This window comes from Anomalospiza imberbis, chromosome 11 (assembly GCF_031753505.1).
Source record: "Anomalospiza imberbis isolate Cuckoo-Finch-1a 21T00152 chromosome 11, ASM3175350v1, whole genome shotgun sequence".
In the NCBI taxonomy this organism is placed as follows: Eukaryota; Metazoa; Chordata; class Aves; order Passeriformes; family Viduidae; genus Anomalospiza; species Anomalospiza imberbis.
Window position 1 is genome coordinate 9,079,228 of NC_089691.1, and position 22,817 is coordinate 9,102,044.

Here is a 22,817-nt window from a genome sequence, read left to right on the forward strand (position 1 = left end):
ACTGCAGCTGTGTGTGACAGAGTAAGAATATGGTAGAGTTTGACAGGTTCAGCTCTCTCTCACACTTCAAACACTAACCTAATGGTTTTAGATTAGAAGAGAAAGCTATGTCCTTCTGATGCTCTGTTTATAAAGAGGAGAGGCAGTAGATGTTTTGTTATTTGTTTTGGTAACAACATCCAAGAGTCAGTTTCACACAGCTGTATTCCATTAATCCATAGAAACAGACAAACCAAATAACAGTGAGAAGTCCAACATAACTAGGAAGAAAAAAATGAAAGTGGGAAATTGGGTTATCAGGATGAGAAAAAAGAAAGAATTTAGAAAGTTATTTTGATACCAGTGTCTGTCATCTGTGTTCTCTCTCACTACTTCTGGGCAAAAATAATAATAAAAAAAAACAACAAAGTAACCCACCCAAACCCCCTATACAAAGAAATTAGAATTCAGCTTAAAGTACCTACATTGTGACTAGTTTTCATATAATTAAATATTTCCATGTAATTAAATTGTGCAAGGCTTCAGGACAGCCTGACTGGCAAGTTCTGACATGCTGCTGAAGGCATGCAAGAGATAAGAGGGCTCAGGAAAACAGTGTGATAGCAAAGAGAAGCAAAGCTGAGAATGAGGGATGAGAAGATACCCCGGGTAGTACATCTACACTTTGCATTTTAGCAAGAGTAACTACCAAAAAACCCAGAAATTAACAACACCAAGCTCTTATTATTTCACAGTTTTGCTTACTCTCCTAAACCCACTATAATTCTAGAAAATTCTACCTAATTCTCCTACTATTCTTTAATCTCTTTACTTTAGTCAGGAATAACACCTAAGCCTTAGAACACCCCAACAAACCACAAACTCCAAGAAAAAAACAGCTCACCACGAAACAAGCAAAAACCCCCAACAATCATTTATTTCATTACACTCTGCATTAGAAAAATCTTTTGCCAGTACCCCTATACAAAACAGAATATAAAATAATACACAGTGTGCATACTTACTTTCTTTGGAGAATGCCAATACTTCAACACTTTTTTTAATCACTCAATTGAAAATTTTAATGCTGCAGTTTTTTAAAAAAAGAAACCTGTAATTTTCATTAGTTAAAAAAAACTTGTATGAGCAACAATGTTGTATTCCTCCATTTTTAGGAGAGTAAGGAAAAAACCAGACACATTTAATAATCTCTAAAAGGCTTACAGAATAATAAGATCTCAGTACTTACTTAGCCATGAGTTTAGCTATTCGATGACAGTCATTCTTGTCATAAAACCAAATACTGTAAATTGACACTAGAAAACAAGAAAGAAAAGCAAGTGTAAGACAAAAAAGGCAATTAAATCAATAGCAAAAAACCAAGAGTTCATTAGATCTGCAACATACAAATTTCCATCAGTTTCCATTGCAATACTGTGTGTCACCACTTCCTATTGATAAAGTAATCAGAAACAGCACATGTGCAAACATAAATACAACTCCAGTCAGATTAAATGGAATAACTATAGAATCTTTATACTGTTTGTAAATAAAAGTGGCAGGAAAGTGTTTTAACCAGCAGGTGCCTTCTCACTACAGTTGCAACCTCCTCTTTTGAATTGACTTTATAATTTAAGCTAGGCCAAGGAATATCCATTTTAAAAAACCATTGATTTTTATATTTGTCAAATTCAAAGACCAACATCAACATTTGAATTATAGCATGACAGTTCAGTCAGAGCCTCTCTGGAAGATTCCCTCTCCAGAAGGAAGCACCACCAGAGCTCCCATCACACAGTCACATTCATGGAACAGCTTAAAACTACACTCATAGAGACCTCTGCTCTTTGAAGGTATCAAGGACAAAGCAATGAGAGCAAAATGCTCCAAGCAAAAGGCTTTCAGCTCAGCAAGACAGCCTCATTCTGGCTTTCAAAATAAGTAAAATTCCACTGAAAGTCTGCAGAGCTGGAGTTTGACCACTGAGCTTCCATCAGAGGGAAAAACTTTGTCAGGAGTGCCATGAGCTGCTCCTTCCCCAGCAGTCCTCCCAAGGGTCTTTTACCCACACAGCAGCTCCTCTCCCCACTGTCCCCAGCTGCACCAACGCCACAAAACTCATCAACTCTCCAGAATTGTATTGAATCCTGCCCACAGTACAGGTTATTTTAAATCTTAGGTCACTTATGAAGTTTGTCAATGCATAAAGTGCTAGAACATCAAAGGCAATTGGATGCTTTACATATGGTACCATTAAAGTATTTTAATTTCTGAAAAAATGCTTTCAGCCTTTTAAAACTCATCTTTATACTGCAGTTCACGTCAATGATTTTATGTAGCTGAAATCATGGATTATAAATACACTTAAAGTGAAGGAAAGGACTGCTTAAAAAAATTACACAACCGATTCCCATTAGAGGTAGACTTTTATTTCACAGTGAAATCCTTTTTCTTTCTTGACTTACTTATTTTCCTCCACAAAATGCTCAAAACCCTCAAATAAAGCCCACTCAAAATTATGTCAAATCATGGCAAAGAGGGCAATTATTTACCAAGCTTTTTCTGGCCCTTCAACTTATTCCAGGTGTACTGTGTTGGGCCAAAATCCTCAAGAAGTCAGGTACACATCTCATTTCTAGAAGAATGTCCTATGACAAGCTGAAATTCTCGACTTTTTTTCTTTTATTAAATAACAGCTGGATTAATTTGGGTGCTTGTTTCTTCAGAGGTTCCAGCGTAAATAATAGGTAACAAAGCTTTTCAAGTCATAAACAAAGAAATCAATGCACAAAAGACATAAGCCACTAAAAAAGCATTTCATACATGTAGGCAATGCTTCTATTAAACTTTGCAGTTTTATACAACTGGATTTTCTGCTGCACAGAAACCTACACAATTTCCAGTTTGTTACTTGACTAAAGAAGTAGCTCATATTTTAGCACTGAAGAAAAGCTCCTTCCCTTCCCTGACTTCATTAACAGACAAACTGCCACGAGGAGAAAGCTGCTTCAAAAGCATACTTGCTGAAGAAATGAAGATACGGAACTTTTCATACTATTTAAATGGGACAAATGATAAAAATCACACTCAATTCTGCCAGAAACAGGCCTAGATAAGACCACAAGTAGATCCAAGTCTCAGTTTGTTGTAGAGTATGAGGCTTTTTTCCACTTTGTACTACTGGCAAGCAATCACAGGGAGTCACTGCAAAACAATTTTACACAATATTAGGAAGCTGCAAAGCAGATTACAAAAGAACTTGGGCATTAATGTAGGTACAGTCCAACAGGCTGGAATGTTTACCTTCCTCTTTCCAAGAGCCCTCCTGTACTGCCCGTTCAGCTCCCTTCCCTAGAAGTGTGTGTCCCAACAGCATTACTATTACTATTTAATATATATTTTCCTATATACTGTACTTCCTTCCATGCATGCAGCTTCAATTAAGAACATCCTTGTAGCAAAGACAGAGTTGGTTCTTACCAGCTCTTTTTAAAATATGTGATTTTTTGCTATACCCAGCATAAATATTAACTGAACATTCCTATGTCTGATGGCACCTTTCTACTGCAGTTCTTGCAAGAGTTTCACCCAACAGAAGCCGCTGAATTTTCCCATCCAGCTTTTCTACACTGAATGCTGGGCAGCATCTTTAGCAATCAAGTAACAGTAGTTTATAATCATCAGCAGCAATTCTTTCAGTAGGATTCACACTGCATTTTGACACTCCTGGAATAATGAGTAAACCACACCACAGACAAATCAGGTTTCATAAAACTAAAAGAAGTCATCCATTTTCATAATCTGTGTTCTTCTCTGACATACATAATTTTTTGTTAGAAACACTGACCTATAAATAGTTATCTAAACATGTAACACTCAACTCCTCTCCAAACTTGTCTGGAACAATCCTTAAAATCTGATTAAAACTGAAATGGGAAACCAAAGAGCTTCTGAGAGAACAGAAGGATTATGGAAGACTTCCTGCTCAAGCCTAACAACTGAGTAATACCAAAAGGAAGGTCTTGGACTCTTCTATAATCTGGATTAAGAGTAGGAATAGCCAAGTGCCACTGTGAGACAGAAGCCTCATCCTTGACAACATAAAATGAAGCTGCATTCCCAAATTGTAGTTTCACTTCAGCTCTCATTTTAAGTAAGCAGCAAGAGGCAGTGTCCCCACCCTCACATTCTCACAACTTTGTTAACCCATTGTACCCCAAGGGGCCCCTCTCCCTTATGTCAGCTGGGTACATTTTAGTCTAGACCAGATCCTTGATCCCATTTCTGCACCAGCTTCACAAAAGGCCATAAGAGAGCACAAACAAGAAGCTTGGGACACACAGGAAGGGAAAACTTAGAATGGAACTGTGTGCCAGAGAAGTGCACATAGACTCATCAGCATTGCCAGTTCAGCAGTTCCAGACACTGTCACTCCCTTCCCCCAGGCAGTTTAGCCATTTGTACAAACACATCCTCAACTCATTCAAAGAGATGATTTGTTTAAAACATCCCTTAACTATCTGAAGAGCTGGTAGAAGGGAGAGAAAAGTTTTATTTTACAGGTCCAATTTAGATGCTGCCATACAATGAAGCAGAACAAATGGAAGTGGCGTTTTTCAAACTCTTGAAAGAAAAGGACTCTTTATTTTGAAACTCCTCCTACAATGTAACCACGGAAAACAACCTGATCTCACTTCCATAGAGAAAAGCACATATATGCATCATTTTACACCTCAAATAGAGTTTAAGGCAAAATGACATAAAGCTCTCTCTCTCTCAAAGCTCGTATTTCCTCTAGTAGCAATGTCAGCTGAAATGCCACCTCTCCTCAGTCAGCTCTGTATCAGTGACATGCTTCACATTGATTTCCTACATGTAGATATTAGCCTGCCACATAGACTTACAAACCATTAGAATGAATGTGCAAAGTTCCTCCCTTTCCTATTGTTTTCAATACCTAAAGGCATTACACAAATACATGACACAGCACAATCCCACAAGCAGGAGCATGGAGTAATTCAGCAGGTGCCAAGCAGCACCCAAGCTCGGGAACACTTTAACTGCCACCTGAGTATTACATGGAGGGAGAGGGATTTCTTCTTTGCAACCCGAACCAGAGAAGAAAACCTCTTGCAGTTAGAGTGCCATCTTTCAGGTCAAACAAAGTATTTTTAGAACTTCTTTACAGTTTTCAATCACCTCCTCCCCTCCCCCCCAGCTTGCATTGCTTCTTCTGCTATGAAGATATGATGAAAAGGCTCCTTTCTTATCTCAGACTAAACCACTGGGTTAATGTGCTTGCTGGAGAGCCAGGCAGCCTCAGCAATCACAGAGATATGTTACACTTAATGGAACATGTGTGATAACAAAAGACTTTCCTTACCAGCTTTGAAACCAGTCAGGAGCTCTTTGAAACACTTGTAATGCAACTCATTTCACTTTTGCTGTTCAGGATACAAGTTGTTTGCATCAATAATACAACAAGCCCAGAAGACAGCACTTGGTAACTGAGTTTTCCACTTATATGCATAATCTCTACAAAATCCATTATTTTTGTATTACTAACTGTAACCTTGGGCAGGAATAAGAAGCAAGGAAAAAAAACCTCACCACCACAAACAAAAACCCTACACCAAACAAGGACCATTTATTTTAATACCCAACTTTTATTCTAAACATCTGTCTTTTCTGCACCATGGAAATCAGCCTGCCTGACCTCCCAAGTGAACTGGCTTGGATTAAAAACCCTTTTTATCAAGACCAACACCACCGATACAAAGGAAAAGTTATAAATGAGAAAGGCTCAGAAGAATCTTGCTTGCAGACTTTAGGAGGTAAGTTCACCAGTGCTTAAAACTTTGACTAATTTTCCTCAATTATTAAGCAAACTATTAACTAACAGCTCCAGATTCTCACATTACAGGTTGAAAGGAATTACTGAACTCCAGAGTAACTGTTATTACTGTTACTGGCTGAATTGTATGCATTTTTTAAAAGAGAGTTTCATATGCTTTCCACAAAACACAGACAAGAGAACACAAGCTTAGGTTAATTAAAAAAAAAAAGTTAATGGGATTCAGTATTTAATGATGAAATAATCTGAGTTCTGTAAAGAATGTGCATGTGTCCAGAGGGAGAGTTCAACAAGGATCAAATATACCTGGCAATACCTATTCCAGACTAGGAAATAATAAAGGGCACATTTAGTATGAAGTATAATCTCAAAATTTTTACCTTTTAAGAGTAATTCTAAAGTAAAAATATGTTCCAGTAAGTCAAACAATCTCTTTTCAATTTGGCAATTTCTTGATCTGTTCATGTTTGGTGATATTTGCTTTCCTTAATTTTTGTAACAGTGAAAACAAGAATACCTTTTTTCTATTTACCACTGCAAGTGGTATAATGTCTCACAGTTTCTTAGTCACACTCTTATCTTTGCATGGCCCACAAATAAATGGTGTAAGTTTTGGGGCAGCGTTCTATCCAACTTTTCGGGTTTGGCATTCTTTTGGGGCTGGAAACACATTATGTACCCAGAACAATTGTGAGAACAAAAATTCTGGAGTGAGGAAAGATTTCCCCATTAAAAGATGAAATATGAAAAAGGTAGGATTGGGAAGTGGGGGGAACCTCACAGAATAAATGACAAATTGACCCAAGTGTTTTCCATTGCGCTCCGAGAACAGCAAAAGGCAGATATAAAAAAGGTACTGTATCTGTTCTCCTTCCACAATGCCCATGAAAGTTTCCTTCATCCCCTACCCTGCAAAAATCTTGGGAGGATTCCCCCCAAGAGCTGTGAAAATCAGTAATTTCCCATAAGAATAAAAAGGCAATTACCCAGTCTTGGTCTGAGAGTATGAAAATGCCTCTGTGCAATCGGATAAAGTATCTCACGTCTACAGCTTAACAAAGTAAGTTCTTACATGCAGCAAACCAACAATTCCTTTGTATAGTAGGAGTGTTTGAGGAAATCAAACTACAAAGGACCAGTAAAACCCCACCAAAATATAATGATCTAGTATGGCAGGCAAATCATTCTTACAGCCTCCAGCCAAGCAAAAACAATGTTTGCAGACTGCTTCCAAAGTTCCTCACATAAGTCATTAGCAGCTCTGCACAGACCAGAGCAGTTCACTCGCTGTCCCAGAACAGCTCTTGTGCTGCTCAAGACAGAAATGCTAGAGGTCTGATCTGCTGCACAGAACAGACTTGGCCTCATTTTAAGCCAAGACAGAATCCCAGAACAAAGTGAAAACATGAAGTTTGTAAAACAGTAGTACCACATTGAATATAAATATTGTTGACATGCAACCTTCCCCAAATGCATGGTGACATAATTTTGCTTTGATCATATTCTAGTGTTTCTACCATGCCCTGGTGAAGCACAAATCTCTGTTTGTTACTGATCCTGTAACAATGTAACTACAGAGGCACAAAGTACCTGTTTGTCTCTGCCAAACTGCACTATTAACATGATTTTAGGTTTTTACTGGATAGTCTGAGCCATTGGCCATCTGTAAGCGAAGGAAACAGAATCAGCATTTCAATCACTCATAGAGGGTTTACTCATAAAGGGTTTCTAATGATGACAGAAGATTTCTTCAAGGACGCAGTCAGTAAAAGCCACTCTACAAGACACAGGGTTGTGTAAGAGGAAGCTCTTCCTTACACAAACTAGCAGTCCATCCTCTTTCACTCATTAAGGGATCTCGGAAGAACTTCACCTTAAGCCATTAGAGACATACGACATTAAGCCCTTGGAAATACACATTATAGTAACCACTGGCTTAAACCTCTGATTTGATTTAGTTCCAAAAATGAAAAGGTCTTTCATGCCAGCAGGCAAACAAATGGAAGTGGAGATCCTTCTTCATGGAGAGAACTTGACAAGAATCTCCTGATCTACCCAGACAAACAAAGCACATGTGTTGAAATTTGTCTGCAAATCCAAATTTGCTTGCAAAGTCACAAATACTGTGCAAATAAAGGCAAACAGCTTTAACATAATTTGTTTTCTAACTCTTTCAGAGGACAGAAAATTTGGAAAACCTTATGCCAGGAAAAATAATCCAAAACAAAACAACTTAATTCAAAATGTAAGGGAGTGAGTGGTACGGAAATAAGGAATAAAAAGCTTAGATGCCATTTTCAATGCTTTTAAGCTTATATTTGAACAAAGTGAACACTCTCAGAGAGCATGAAAACTCATTTGCAGTTTATTTGTGGCACCTGAGAAAATAACTCACAACATACTAACTGCATTGGACGTCTTCCATCTGCAATCACTGGAAACAGGATGGAGTAATGAAAGAAAGGATAGTTTCTGACCAAAGTCTTTTAAAATGTAAGAGGAAAAAAATACTCCTGATTACTTCAGAATGCAATTCTTACATGCAGTCTGTAATTTCTTCCTTGCTGACCTTTGTATGAATTCCTTCTTTCCTTGTACTACTCTATGTCATCTCTATCCTAAACCCATGAGCCTCCCATAGATCTTACACACTAGTTTCCCACAGGAAAATGAGAGCTTTTATCAAGGAAAACAATTGGCTTCAGGGGTTTCTAATGAACTCACACACAGCCTATACCTTCTCTGATTACAACTACCTGAAAGAAGATTGTAGCAAGGTGGTGCTTGGTCTCTTCTCCCAACTAAGAAGTAATAGGACACAAGTAAATGGTCTCAAGTTGTGCCATTTGCCTTTCCAAAGTTTTTTCGTGGAAAGGATTGTCAAGCCCTGGAACAGTGCCCAGGGCAGTGGTGGAGCCACCATCCCTGGCAGTATTTAAAGGCTGTGTAGATGTGGCACTGAGGGCTGAGGGCTAGTGGTGGACTGTGCAGTGCTGGGCTAATGGTTTGGTGTGATGATCTTAAAGGTGTTTTCCAACCTAAATGATTCTGTGATTCCTTCCCTGAGTGATCCTCTAGTCACTGTCAAACACCATGGTGATTCCAGAGCAGCTCCTGTTTCCTTATACCATCAGCAGTCCCAACAAACAAATCAGCTTCTTGCTTCCTTTATGTCACCAATCTCAGAGCTGCAGTTCTTTCCTGACACCTTAAGGTCCATCCTATTCCTACCACCTCCATCTACAGCTCCTTTTCTTTGCAAACCAAGCAATCTGCTTAAACACCCAACTCAATACAGTACTTTTCCCAATCTGTTGCCAGTCACTTCTCTAACCTCCTAGACTTTTCAACTTACTGACCAGTTTTGACTGTTTCCTCTTCGTGACACTTATGGAAGGAAGACTGATAAGATTATGAAACAGAGGAGGCCATCTGCCTTGGGCTATTCTTTGCCACCAGGATGGAATCTATCCTGCTTCTTACAGATCCCAGAGGCCTTCCAAGGGGAAAAAAGGAAGGGAACATTTGACTGGTCTATTAGGTACACCAAAACACAGCCAAAGTAGTGCTCCCATCAAGGGGATGTTCTGATGGAGGAGGAGATAGGTTTAGATTAAACCTATCAGATCATTAATTAAAGACCAGAGCAATATTGCACTTTGGTAGTATATTTGCTTTTTATTGAAAGCAGGCAGTGATGATAATATAATAGAACAGCTTTTTAAGTAAATTTAGCATTGTAGACAGAAAACATCAGATATTTCACTGGAACCTGCACCATTACATTATATTTGAACAGACATCACAGTAATCAGAAGTGATCTAGGTTATAAAACTGAACCTGAAATTTATTTGAATTAGAGAAAGTTATACTCACAGCTGGCATTTCTGTAGAGGAGAAAAGGTTCATGGAGCTGAAACTCCAAATCTTTATTTACTGGCTCAACCAGGTTGTGCATATTCAGTCGATTCACTATTGTAAAACCATGGTAAGGAGAAGCTGACCTATTGTGTCAATTAAAACAAAACCAAGGATTAATATCTTCATCAACAAAAGTAATTTTCTGAAACCAAGTTATGAATTTATCTTCAAATTTCCACTGCTTTATTATGCGAAAGCTTTAGCAGTCCTGCAGCTCTCATAGCTGTTTTTCTATGCCACTTCTTGGCATGCCACCTAATTTCAATTTCAAACTACACTTACCTCAGAGCAGGATTAGGATTAACATTACAGTTCTACACTGTTAAACTGCTGAATCAAAGGTATGCTTCTGAAAAATCTATTAAAAAAAACTAGGGCAGGTCCACCATTAAAATTCAAATGTATTCAATACTCGACATGAGACAGTTTTGAGGCATTTCAGAATTTTTTTATTAGAGGAGAAAAACCAAGCCACTTACACAGCACCATTACCTTACTGCAAATAGACATGACAATAAAAAAAGGGCTGCTGTCTTTTAAATAGCGTGAAGTACACTTACAGGGGGAACCATAACAGTAATTTCTTACAAAGGGAGACTCTGCAAATAAGGACTTAAGAAGGTATCCTGAAAGTAAATTATTCAGAATTGTATTGCTCAGTGAAACAATTTTTATTTATCTAGATTTTTTCTGGAGACCAAGTGGAAAAAGAAAACACTGAGCAAGCACTGAAAGTTCAAGATAGTTTTAGATCTGTTTATTCTTGCTGTGTGAATGTCCTGTCAGCACTCAACTGTGCCTGTAAAATGGTGTATAATCAAAACAACGAAGGCAGGCTAAAAATCAGACACAATTAGCTGGTAAATATAAAGATTTCTGTAACACTGTGGCCACCTTTACCTAAAGATTGACAACAAAAATCTGTCAAGAGCTTCCAAGGACAGGGTAAACAACCATTACCATCACAAGAGAGTCCCTCAATGCACCTCACAGAACTTGTTTGAAATCATCAGCTACTGACACAAAGCTTTTGCTTTTGTTTTGATTTTTTTAAAGTTTGGTTAATACTTTCTTACACTAAGTATTTCCAAGCTGGGAAATACTGTTACTCAAATCCCTACACAGTACCAGGATAAAATATTGCAACGACCAAACTATGACAGTCTGCTTCAGGATGGCTTAAGTCCACATTATTTCTATTTCTTACTTCCAACAAAGTGTTATTTCATTTAAATTTTTTAATTTGCCTGTAATTCAAAACTTGAACTTATGATTGATTTTCTGTGCTGGTTCTCCACCTCTCCCCTTTTACCTGTCCTAGTGAACTGGAAATTTCTTCCATGGTTTTGAGAGGAAATCAAACAACCCACAAATGCAGACACTACAAGATCTCCAGCTTTTGGGCAACTTCATCCATTTGCAAAAATTTATAACATATTCCATGAATAATTTAAATCACATTATTTAATTTCTCATCTCCGTTGTTTTCATAATCAGCTTCATGGATTTTAGGAGACAAAGGGAGACTTGGCATTAAACAAAGTCAATGCACTAACAAATGCTATTGGATTAATAAAATAAGCTCAATAAACTAGTTTTTGATGTGGGTACATATGTAGTAATCAATTTTTACACTTTCTCAGCAATACTTTTAGGGGCTTTTGACAGAGTTATTCACCCACGTGCAGAATCTATTATTTTTGAATGAGTACACAGCAGTTAACAGCTGGACAAGCAAAAAATGATGAGTATGAAAGCTCTGCAGGAAGCCATCTGGAGCTTGTTTTCTTAAGGAAAGAAAACAAACATCACCACCACTATACCCCCTCTCCCCCAAAAACCAACCCAAACCAACTCTTACCTTTTATACACAAATAAGGTCCCTTCTATGTCGGTTTTCTCCTACAAAAGACAACAAATGCACTTCAGGGATGTGCTTGTTCACTCAGGCAGGTTTTGAACAGTGTTTTAATCACAGACTTACAATATCCTTATCTTTCCATAAGATTTGACATCACAGGTCTAAAAATCTGCTCTCCTATTTTCATAAATTTCCAATTGTTTTTTATTTAGAAAGATTAGGAAGTTAAACCCACTTCCAAAAGACTTTGCTCACTCTCTCTGTTTGCCGATGTGATACACACACAGTGTTCCACAACCTTGTCTGCTGAGCAGACTCCGAATATCGGAGAGGTTGTGCTCCAGTTCTACTCCAAGGACAGCAACAACAGCCCAGCACGGTAGGACCGTGGCTCTGTGTCAGACTCCAGCTTCCAGAGCAACCCTCACCACGGGCGTGTGCGAGCGAAGCTGCTGCAGCTCCAGGGCTGCACGTGAAGTTCCCCGTAATCCCATTTCTATGGCTCTGCGATGAAGCCGGCGGTCACGCCAAAACTCTGCTTTAATGCAATGATGAACGCTCACATCCCTTCAATTCCTCTCTTCCCGCATTAGGGCTCTGTGCAACAGGCGCGAGCGGCAACAACACAGTACGATTTAAAGAGAGAAAAAGTCAATGACCACCAGCAGCCAAAGCGCCCTCCGGCCCCAGCGCTGCCCCGCTCCGAGGGGGAACGGCGCCGCCCCCCCGAGCGCACACACGGCCTCGCCTCTCCCGCTTCCTCCTCTCCTTCTTCCACCTTCTCCTCCTCTTCCTCTCCCTCTCGCCTGCTCTCTTCGTCTCCTTCTCTCTCCTCTCCCGCAGCACAAGAGGGGGAACGCGCCCAAACCCCAAACTGCCTCTGGCTTTGGCCCCCCGCGCGGGCCCTGCGCTGGCGCGCCGGGCCAGGCGGCTGCCGGGGCGCGGGCACGGCCGGGCCCGCCCCGCGGACTCACCCACTCGTTGTCCTTGGGGCTGAAGCTGTAGAGCGCGACCTGGCCGGTCACGTCGGCGATGCCGGTGATGAAGGGGTCGTGCCGCCGCAGGGCCGCCAGGCTCATCTCCTGCCCCGCTCTGCCCGCCGCCTCCATCTTGGATCCGGGCAGCCCCGCCCGCGGAACGGCAACAGCCGCGCTGGTGCACCGGCGCGCCCGGCCCCGCCGCCGGCCGGAGCGCCCGGCCCGCGCCTGCAGTTCCGCTGCCGGCCAGGGCCCACGCCCCGCCCCGCCGGGCCCTTCGGTCTCAGCTCCGGAGAGCAGTCCCTTCCCGGGCCTTTCCCGGGCCCGTCGGTCTCAGCTCCGGAGAGCAGTCCCTTCCCGGGCCTTTCCCGGGCCCGTCGGTCTCAGCTCGGGAGAGCAGTCCCTTCCCGGGCCCTTCCCGGGCCCTTCGGTCTCAGCTCGGGAGAGCAGTCCCTTCCCGGGCCTTTCCCGGGCCCGTCGGTCTCAGCTCGGGAGAGCAGTCCCTTCCCGGGCCCTTCCCGGGCCCTTCGGTCTCAGCTCGGGACAGCAGTCCCTTCCCGGGCCCTTCCCGGGCCCTTCGGTCTCAGCTCGGGACAGCAGTCCCCTCCCGGGCCTTTCCCGGGCCCCTCGGTCTCAGCTCGGGACAGCAGTCCCCTCCCGGGCCTTTCCCGGGCCCCTCGGTCTCAGCTCGGGACAGCAGTCCCCTCCCGGGCCTTTCCCGGGCCCCTCGGTCTCAGCTCGGGACAGCAGTCCCCTCCCGGGCCTTTCCCGGGCCCGTCGGTCTCAGCTCGGGACAGCAGTCCCCTCCCGGGCCTTTCCCGGGCCCGTCGGTCTCAGCTCGGGACAGCAGTCCCCTCCCGGGCCTTTCCCGGGCCCTTCGGTCTCAGCTCGGGACAGCAGTCCCCTCCCGGGCCCGCGGCCCTTGCCGGGTCGCCGCTCCCCCTCACGGCTCCGGGGTCTGAGCGCTGGCAGGGCCGTGGGCCCTCGCCGGAGCCCCGTGGGCCTTGTGCAGGGCCGCGCCCCCGGCGACACGCGTGGGCAGGGCTGAGGGCTGGCCCTCGCGTCTTGTTTTTATTTATTTACCCCATTAGTAATCCACAGGCTCTGGTGTTTACTGCGGGCTGCCTTGTGAAGCGCGATGAGCTGGGTCCCAGGCTCAGGAGTTATCTTTCAGCACTTGGAGGGTGATGCTCTTTGCTCCCGTGTCTGTCATTTTCTGGTGTATCGGTATTTCACAGTCTGCAGTGGGATACGGAATTTTCAATATTTTAGAAGATTTTTGGGGATTAAGTATTTCAGGTGTAGTAAACATCCACAGATACGTTTCTCAGGTAAAGTGAAGGTGCATAGGACGGTAAACCTGTCTATGTAAGGTAGAGTACTGTGTAGTACATATCTACGTTTGCTGAAACAAGAACAGAGTAACATGCAGTGCACGGAGCTTATTCCTGCAGTTTTTTCAGTTACTGGTGATTTTAGGAACAGGAAAGTATAGAATATTCATCAGGACCAAGGCCTGAATTACATCCAAGATAAGATCACTTAGGTTCAAGTATCTCTGTAGCATTTTGTGCAATTTGACAGGAAAAAAACAGGTTTGTAAATTTCTAAACAAAACCTTATTTATGGCAAGCTCCTGACCCTCCTGAGAATTTCAAGAATGTGTGCTATGCTCTGTATTACCACAGGTTATGTTGTTCTTTGTTGCAGGGGGACAAACTTGTGATACAAACTTTCAATACAGCTTTGGACAGGACAGGATAGTCCTCCCATGATGGCTGACATTTATTCCATCAACCATAAACAAGGATGCAGCAGTTGTGTGGTTCCACAAAAAGTCTATCTGATAAGAAGTGGAAAAATCAAGTTCTAGTATAATATAATTTTTTTAAACTATAAAGCTTTTGGGACAGAACAATAATGTGCCTGTTTTGGTGTCAAACAGTTACAGTGTAAAGTAAAAATGGATTTATTAGGAAAAAAGTAATCCAGACAGAAAACTTCATCCCAGTAACTCACCCTTGAACCCCAGAGCATAAACATCAGTAGAAAACCTCAAGAAAAGTCATATGGAATGTCTTAGAACTCCATAAATTGTCCATGTCTTTCTAATGGTTTCACCACAGAAGAGCCTAATCCATAAAATTTGGGTTTTCCCAAGTTCTATAGTGTTTGCTCTTAAAGGCAATACTTTGATGTAAAATGTCTCATTGTTCACTGACAGTTTATATTAGAGAAAGATGATAAGAAGAAATTAAAGTTTGAAAACTATTTTATACAGCAACCACATTCTAAGAACTCAAAGAGAAGGAAAATGACAAAAACTTTTTAAAAAACCTGGTTCCAAATGGCATCTTAAATGTCTGCATCAAACTGCCCCCTTCTGCAAGATTACTGTAAAGAAAAGCTATCTTTCAAATTTAAAAACTTATTGGCAAAGGAAATTTTCTGCTGTGTGAGATCTCAGTTGTGAAAAACTCCTTGGCTTCATCTTGCATTGAAAGTGAATCACAAGGAGCAGGAAGAAAGAAAGGGAAGCAGTGGTTTCTGCTGATGGATTATTTTCCTCCTTCATCTGCTCATTCCAGTTCTGCATTTCAGTGAATTTATTCTCCCTGCCTGTCTTCACCGTTGCTGCGTTGGAATAAAATATTTTTTATCAGAAGTGATGCATGGCTTGTCCTCTGCCTCCTCAGCCTTGCAGCCCAGCAAAGTGTGTGTACAGGCAGAGTCTGGGGGTACACTGGAGAGTTGTAGCTGCTCAGACCTGTGCTGGGAGTGCTGTGTGGTGCGAATCTCCCCGGGCCTCCCCGCAGCTGTGCTGGGGAAATGTTCCTCTCACTCCCTGCTCCTGATCCTTGCACGGAGCCAGGCACAAGTGGGATGATGCACACGGTGCCCGTTTCATGTTTTCTCTGTGAGCGGGACAGATTCCATTTGTGTTTCAACAAGTGAAGAGAGCATCGAGTTTTATAGTTCACTTACACTGCTGAGATTTTGTAGGAGAGGATATGTTAATTTATTACCCTAAATACTGCTGTCTACTTAATCTGTGTTAATATTAAAGTAGATGAAGTAATAAAGACCCTCTTTTTCTCTTTCATTTGCTTTTGATACCATGGCTGAGTCTCTGTTGCTCTGCTGTTGGCAGTTCTGTTATACAAATTCTTTTTCTGGTCCCTCTTTTTGTACAGTAGATTACTGATGTATTCCCAAAGCTTATTTGGGCTGCAGTCACTCCTTTAAACTTCCTACAGAAAAGGTCTTAGTTCTTCAGTCCTTTTTCCCTTGTTGGCTGAATATCCTCAGCAAAAGATTTATTGCTGCTGTTCAGATGAGGGAGAAGTGCAGCCAGTGCTCCCAGTCAGTGCATTTCCTGTTATTACTCCAGGCTGAATTAGGGTCCAGGGAGTCCTGCAAATCTGAGTGACTCATAGAGCTTGTGTTTTTTCTTTGCAGTGTTCCACTCAAAGCAACTGCCAGAAATTCCAGGTTTCATGAACTGTTTTGCAAATGACACACTTATGTTGGTTTGTTTGCAGATATTTTCCTTGTTTTGTAATAGGAGGCAACATCTGGGCTATTGATTAATAATTGCATTGTTATCTATACCCTAAATTTCAGGATATTGGCTGTAATTCTATAGACTGTTCATTTGGGCTTAGTTCTAGATAGGACAAAATGTCCTGGTCATAACTTCCTTAATAACTTAATGAACTTTTATTTTGCATTTTAATGCTTATAAAAAAAAAAAAACCCCAAGGGGCAGGGGATGCTAGAATTTTTGAAGTGCTGACATTTTATTTGAAAAACCCTTTTATTTCACAGGTGGCATTACTTGAGCATTATTCTAATTTGTATAAATATGGTATAAACTGCTCAGGTTCTATACTTACCTTTCCTGGCAGTTGTTCTGCTCTTTGGAGGGCCAAGTGGATCAGCAGCCTTTCCTAGGAGCTCCGGCTTGCACTGTGCTCTCTCTGCACAGATGCTGCAGCCACAGGTACCTTACTGCATATTCATGGTGACAGATATTTGTTTTTAGCTGTGCAAATTCTTCTTCCTCTCTCAGAGGAAAGTTTTCCAAATTGCTACATATTAACAGTAAGAGGGCAGCAGTGTTAATCCAAACAATTAAAATTGGTGGGATGGGATGGTGTGTAAAGGGATTCCAGGTTTGGCAGGATGATCACGTGGAAGTGACAAGGTTTAGGAAGATTGTTCTGGGACTACTGACTTACCCCGCTGTAGGTAGGGGATTTTTTCTGTTTCCATGCTCTATATAAAACAGATCTAACACAGAACTACTTTGCATAGCATCTGAGTTTCTCAGCTGTTGCAATACAGAAATGTGCATTTAACTAGAAGTTTCTTTGTCATGAAATAATTGCACTAATGATTCTGTAAATGAATGGATGACTAATTTTTCTTTTTTTTCCTCCTTGTACAATTGGAAAAATCGTGTAGAAAATGTGAGGCACAAAACATTAAAAACAAAGCACTTTCTGAAATAATGTAGCTTAATAAAGTACAAGGAAAATGAAAAAAAAAAAGGCAGTTAGCCATCTGTGTGTCCAGTGACATTTTGGATATGAGTGTAACCAACAGTTATGGTCCTTCCAAGAGATTCTGAAATAATATTGAAAGAAACAGAGAAAAGTAATTAAATTACAGTTACAATTCAATAAAAACAGAAGAATGAAAACACTCAATTCAATTAATACAGTAAAGCTACTCCCACAACAACAGTGTAAGAGGGTGAAATAGGCCACAGGCAGCCCTCCTTACATTGCTCAATAACATTAGCAGGCTTAATCATTTATGGATTATCTCCTAGAAACAATGATCTGGTGCAGACAGGTAATCCAATCTCCTCTATCTTTCTGACCTGGTTTGCCATTTCACAGGAGATTGTGGAAGGGTGGCAAGTTTTTCTAGGAAGACATTGCCTGCCAGCTTGAAACATGTAAATTGCTGGAATTTGCATCAAAATATGACAGCTCTTCTCTGATGAAGGTAGGTAGTGAAATTAGACAGGTAAAATGATTTTTTTAAACTAGGGCACAGAGGTTCAGCTCCAAATTATGTCGTGTTCACCCTTAGTTAGAATCTATCACTGACAGAGGAAAGAGAGAAGTTTATCATTGACATGAATCAGAACTAGAGAGAAAAAGTTATTCCTGGGACTCTGCATTTTGCATAATGTGTTTTTCCTGAGTAAATTTGTAGAAAAATTTAAATACAACTTATTTTAGAATGCAAGCCTTTCAGTGATGGCAGCCTCTGTAAGACCATTAGATGCAGGTGTGCAGCCTAACTTTTACTGATTGATGTGCATAATGTGATACATTGGGCTTTGAACAAACACCTTTAGCTACTTCTGGGATATTTTATCTGGCTCTAGCCTCAAGGCCTGCTGTTGAATATATTAGGCTGTGCTAATTTCATTGCTGAAAATGAGTTCCATTGCAAATATTCATTGATCAAAATATTGCAGTAGCAAAAGTGCACCATCAGTGATTTTCAAATGCTTATTTCATTTTGCACATAGTTGCTGTTTTATTGCTATAATAATGTTAGGAAAAAATATTCAATTACTATTACAAGCAGAGTAGCCTGTTCCCCTAGGTCTCCTTGTACAGTTAAAAAAAAAAAAAAGATAATTAGATTAGCGAGGTCCTGCTCTGTACAGAATTGAGAAATACATCTGTAATAATTGTGCATCGCAGTAGTAACCCTGAGCCTTGAGAAAGCTACTTTAGTAGAACCATGGTAGTTTTTAACTCAGCCAGTTTTTAATTACTGAATGATTTGCCTTAAATATACTGTGTCAGCTTTATGGCATTATTGTGTACTTATATTTTTGTCTTCTTAAAGCATCCTTTTTTTTCCTGAGCCACATTTGATGACTCCATGTAGCTGGCCCTTTAACTACTGGGACTGTCACATAAATTTTAAAATGTAGGTTTCTATGCTGCTTTATCTCTGAAGCCTTGCTGTAAAATAGCAAGTCAGTATTCCTTTTAAATATTTTAATATTTTAATAAATACTATTTTTATTTGTCAGTATTTTTCATTTAATATTTTGTTTTAATATTTTATTTTAATATTTCATTTAAAAATATGTTATCTTCTTGCAAATTATGCCCATATCAAAGCAATCATCTCCAAAATAGGTTAGATTAATTTTTTATGAACAAATGTGTATTTTCAATAGGCTTTTCTTGATGTGGTGCTGTACTAATAAGAAAGATTCAACACAATTCTGAGAGTAAATAGCTTCTAGAGCTTTTCAGACATGATTGAAAACAAATACAATGTAAAACAGCCCGGTGGTTTGGGCTGCTTTTGATGGTTCTTGGGTTTTCCAGTGTCAGAGGAATGGGAATCAGCAAACCTGCATTCCTTTCAGAGGTTACTAAACCACTGCAGCTCTCTCCACCTCCATTTTCCCAGCCATAAAATGAGTGCAATGTATTTACTCATCATCGTAAATTTAATTGCAATACTTTCTGAAGAGCAGTATAAGCAGTAGGCATTCTGGTGATATTTCACTCATCCAGGGAAGGGCTGGTGGGATGCTGAAGGATCACAGAACCTCACTGGAAGGTGAGGGCAGCAGCTGCATTGGGTGCTTTCACCAGGACAAAGGAGCAGCTTTGGAGCTCTGCTCTGGCTGGGTGTCAGCCAACACCTGTGGGTCTCATCTTCTGTGGGCTGAAAACAGGAACAGACACAGGTGTAGTGAGAGCCTGGAGCACAGCATCCCTTAATTCCTGCTGTGAGCACAGGGATCTTTGCTCTTTCCTTGGCAGCTTTCTCCAGGATGTATCTTGTCCAAGAGCATTCAGTGACACAAACCACGTGGATTGAACGTGTGTCGTGTGCTAAATTCTGCCTCTGTCAGTTGCAGTCAAGAATCCATAATGTGCTCCTGCTTTGAAATGGAGTTCTGAGCTAGAGCCACCCATTCTGGATGGCCTTCCTGCAAGGGGTGAGGAAGGCAGGCTGGGAGAGGTGGGGAGGAGTCACTGCTACATCATGACTAAGGAAATAAACTGGAGGAGATCTAACCTCTTATTTGGCCTCTTTCCTCCAATTAAGTTCTGGCTGATGAAGAATTCCTTTGCTGCAGTCACTCAGAAAAAAGCCATAAAGTTGTGTGATGAAGATCACCAGGGGAGCCCTGTGGATAGGATGTGTGAGGAGCGGCACAGGAAGGGCATTTCAGGGGAAAGCATTCACACACAGTGCTGTGGAAATTTGCAACCAAACTGGAACAAAGCTTAGCTAAGACACAGCTGGAGCTCAGGCTTGAAGGGCTGTGGTGGAAGTGCAATTGCAGCTTTTTAATTTTGGGACCTCATGTCCCTTGACTTTGGTGTTAGAAAATAAGTGATCTAATAGTAATGAAGTATTAAAGAACAAAAGCAGCAGCATCTTATTTAATTAATTTCAACTGGGTTGTGTGCAGTTGCATGTGTAAAGAGAAATGGCAGTCAACTATTTCCTACAGAATCTTCTACAAAATCCTGTACACAGATTACCTGAATTTTCATTTAGAAAATAAAATAAAATTAAACTGGGAGATTAATCTACAAATTAGATTAATTTCAGTCATAACTGAAATTAGGTTGCTCGCTTTGGTGTGTTTTCAAAGGAAAAAAGAAATAACTAATAAGTTGTGTGTTGAAACCATCCCTTGCATTCAGACAAGAATTTTTTTTCCCTGTGGTGCATCACAATAAAATTACTTTTGCATGTGAAATTAGTGCATGGAAATGCTGAGTATAAAGAGCTTGTGTAGGGGTGATTTATTTTGTCAGGTGAGGCTTGGCAAGCTGATGCACAGCTCTCCAATAGATTGTAATAATCTCCAATAATTATTTCAAGACCTCTTGAGTACCAGTTTTCATGACAGGCTGTAATAGGTTCTTTCAAGACTCTCATGGTCAGTACAACTAGTTCTCATTTTCGGAATTACTACCTCATCTGAAGTCTGTACAAACCATGTGATTTTCAGAACAATTAAATGTAACAGACTCTGAGAGCTGCAGTGTAAACAATGCACATATGCACCAGCAGCTGAAGCACCACATCTCCTCTTGCTTTTTCCTTCTGTTGTGGCGCCTTCCAGAGCTGGCAGGTTGAGCTGGGCTCTGCAGTCCCGGGGTGACACAGTGCCTGCTGCATGCCCAGCTCCTCCTCTGCCCTGAGTGCAATCTGTGGCTGCTGACAGCTGGCACAGAATTCAGGGATGGGGAGGTGCAGCTCGCCATGCTGGCCTTTCCCTGTCCCTGCGTGCACCTGACATTGCTCAGACACAGACGGGGTGTTGTTACACAGTTTGACACTTCCATGACAAAAAAGCCCTGTCGGCCAGAAGAACTGAATTCCACAAGCGATGAGCTGTCCCACAGGGCAGGAGTGGTCAGAGTCCACCATTTACCCAACAGAAGACCCAAAATCAGCTACTGAAGCACAGAACAAAACGTTGCCTCTATAAAGTGTTTTCACTCTGAGAGAAAACTGGCATCCTTTACTGGATTAAGAAAAATTCTGATCAGCTCTGTTTTCATGATGGATTAGTTATGTGAGTTATCAGGGGGTAGTTGTGTCTGGGAGGTTAGCTGGGTACAGAGGAGAGCTGGTAGTGCTCCTGCAGTGCATGCAAAAGGAGCTGAGGGAAAGGCTCTTCCTCCTGCCCTTGGTAGCAAGAGTGTCCACACAGGAGCAGCAGGGGAGCTCAGGCTGAGGGAAGGTCTAGGAGACAAAACCAGGCATGTCTTTGTAATGTATTTGTGTGGGAAGGGGACTGTTTGACTGGTAATATCATATGTTTCGGTAAGAGTCTCCCTTTTTATTCTGTTTTTTTTTTTTTTTTTTTTTTTTTGACTTGTTCTTTAATTCCAGCTGTAGTGGGGGCTGGCCATGAAGGCTGTATAAACCTCTAAGACCTCAGCACTTCAGGGCCACTGTGTGATTCATGAGCTTCTGTGACACAAGAGCCAGGCAATGCTGTTGGCTTACAAACAACTCTTGGGAATGCTTAAGTTAAAAGGGTTATTCTTGTTTCTTTAGAAAATCCCCCTAATATTGTGTAATATCTGGATTTTTACTTTTATCCAGCCTCAGATATTCCCTTTATAGACTCTTGCTTACTTCATGGTGCTTCTTTAGTGGTCACACTTCTGCAAAGTGCTGTCTGTGGCTTGGTGGCACCAAGCCAGCTGCTGAGTTGTTTGAAGGGTAGTTATTATTTATTTGAGTTTAAACAATTAAAGGCTCACCAAGGGAAATCCACTGCAAGTGAAAGCTAGTAACTGAAATACTGACTTTACCAGGAAAGCATGACTGCCAGAATAGGGGCACTTTGTCAAACACTTTGAGAAAGAAAAAAAATAAATGTGTAACAATGAAGATAATTGTACAATGGTATTTTATTACCATCATATCAGAAGAACAGAGAGACTTATGAAACTGACTTCAATCCCTGTCAGTTCTTTAGAACCTTGAAAAAAAATCAGAGAGGAAGATAAGGAAATTGTCTATATTCTGTCTCTTTAAGCTGATTTTTCATTTGCATCTCTAGGTTGGAATTCAATTATTAATGTTTGCAAAAACATATTTTGGTATATGGGCTATTTGCAAACTGTTCACTGAGATAATTATTTAAGATTTCTCTTAATTGTAGTTTTAAGCAGAATTGTGCTGGTTTTTGAAATGCTCCCAAAACCATCAAGTGCTCTCCAGAGAACGTGCTAATGAGGCATATAATGGGACATAAGGATGAATTTATTATTTTAATTTATGTTAGAAGGTTATTTTTGATACTTTTGTTATCTGTTTCCATTATAAATAAGCTAACACTATAAACTGTTTACCTTGTAAAATTATCAGAGGGGAATGTCTTGCTTATCTGAATGTAGGCAAGGGGATACAGTAGCAGCAGGACTTCTGTTATAATCAGCAAAAAGCTAATAGAGGAAAAAGGCAACTGAAATGTAAATCTGTAACAAGATCTTCTGTTAGTTCAGGGATTTTTGAGGCTTCTGTAGTCTCTGTGGGACCCATTTTTTTTTTAATATTTCATCTGGAGCTGCCTTTGTTTGCATTTCCACTGAGCTTATGCAAGAGAGGAACTTTGCAAATCTGTATAACTTAATTTTTCCAATGGAAACTGCAGATAAATTGTGGCTATCATGGGCTTCACTCATCTGTGTA

The 22,817-nt window shown here is 40.9% G+C and overlaps 1 protein-coding gene across 2 annotated transcripts in view; it reads right to left on the reverse strand.

Annotated features, from left to right (window-relative positions):
* Positions 1–12,822, reverse strand: part of DCP1A (decapping mRNA 1A) — a 32,116-nt gene extending 19,294 nt beyond the window's left edge. The window contains exons 1-4 of one of the 2 annotated variants that reach the window (XM_068201765.1): positions 12,591–12,822; positions 11,617–11,657; positions 9,711–9,838; positions 1,229–1,295 (exon numbers count right to left, since the gene is read on the reverse strand). In XM_068201765.1, coding sequence (XP_068057866.1) covers positions 1,229–1,295; positions 9,711–9,838; positions 11,617–11,657; positions 12,591–12,725 — 371 coding nt within the window. In that variant the 5' untranslated portion in view covers positions 12,726–12,822. The remainder of the gene's footprint in view (positions 1–1,228; positions 1,296–9,710; positions 9,839–11,616; positions 11,658–12,590) is intronic. The other variant, XM_068201766.1, reaches the window with a different exon arrangement.
* Between the last annotated feature and the right edge of the window lie 9,995 nt (positions 12,823–22,817).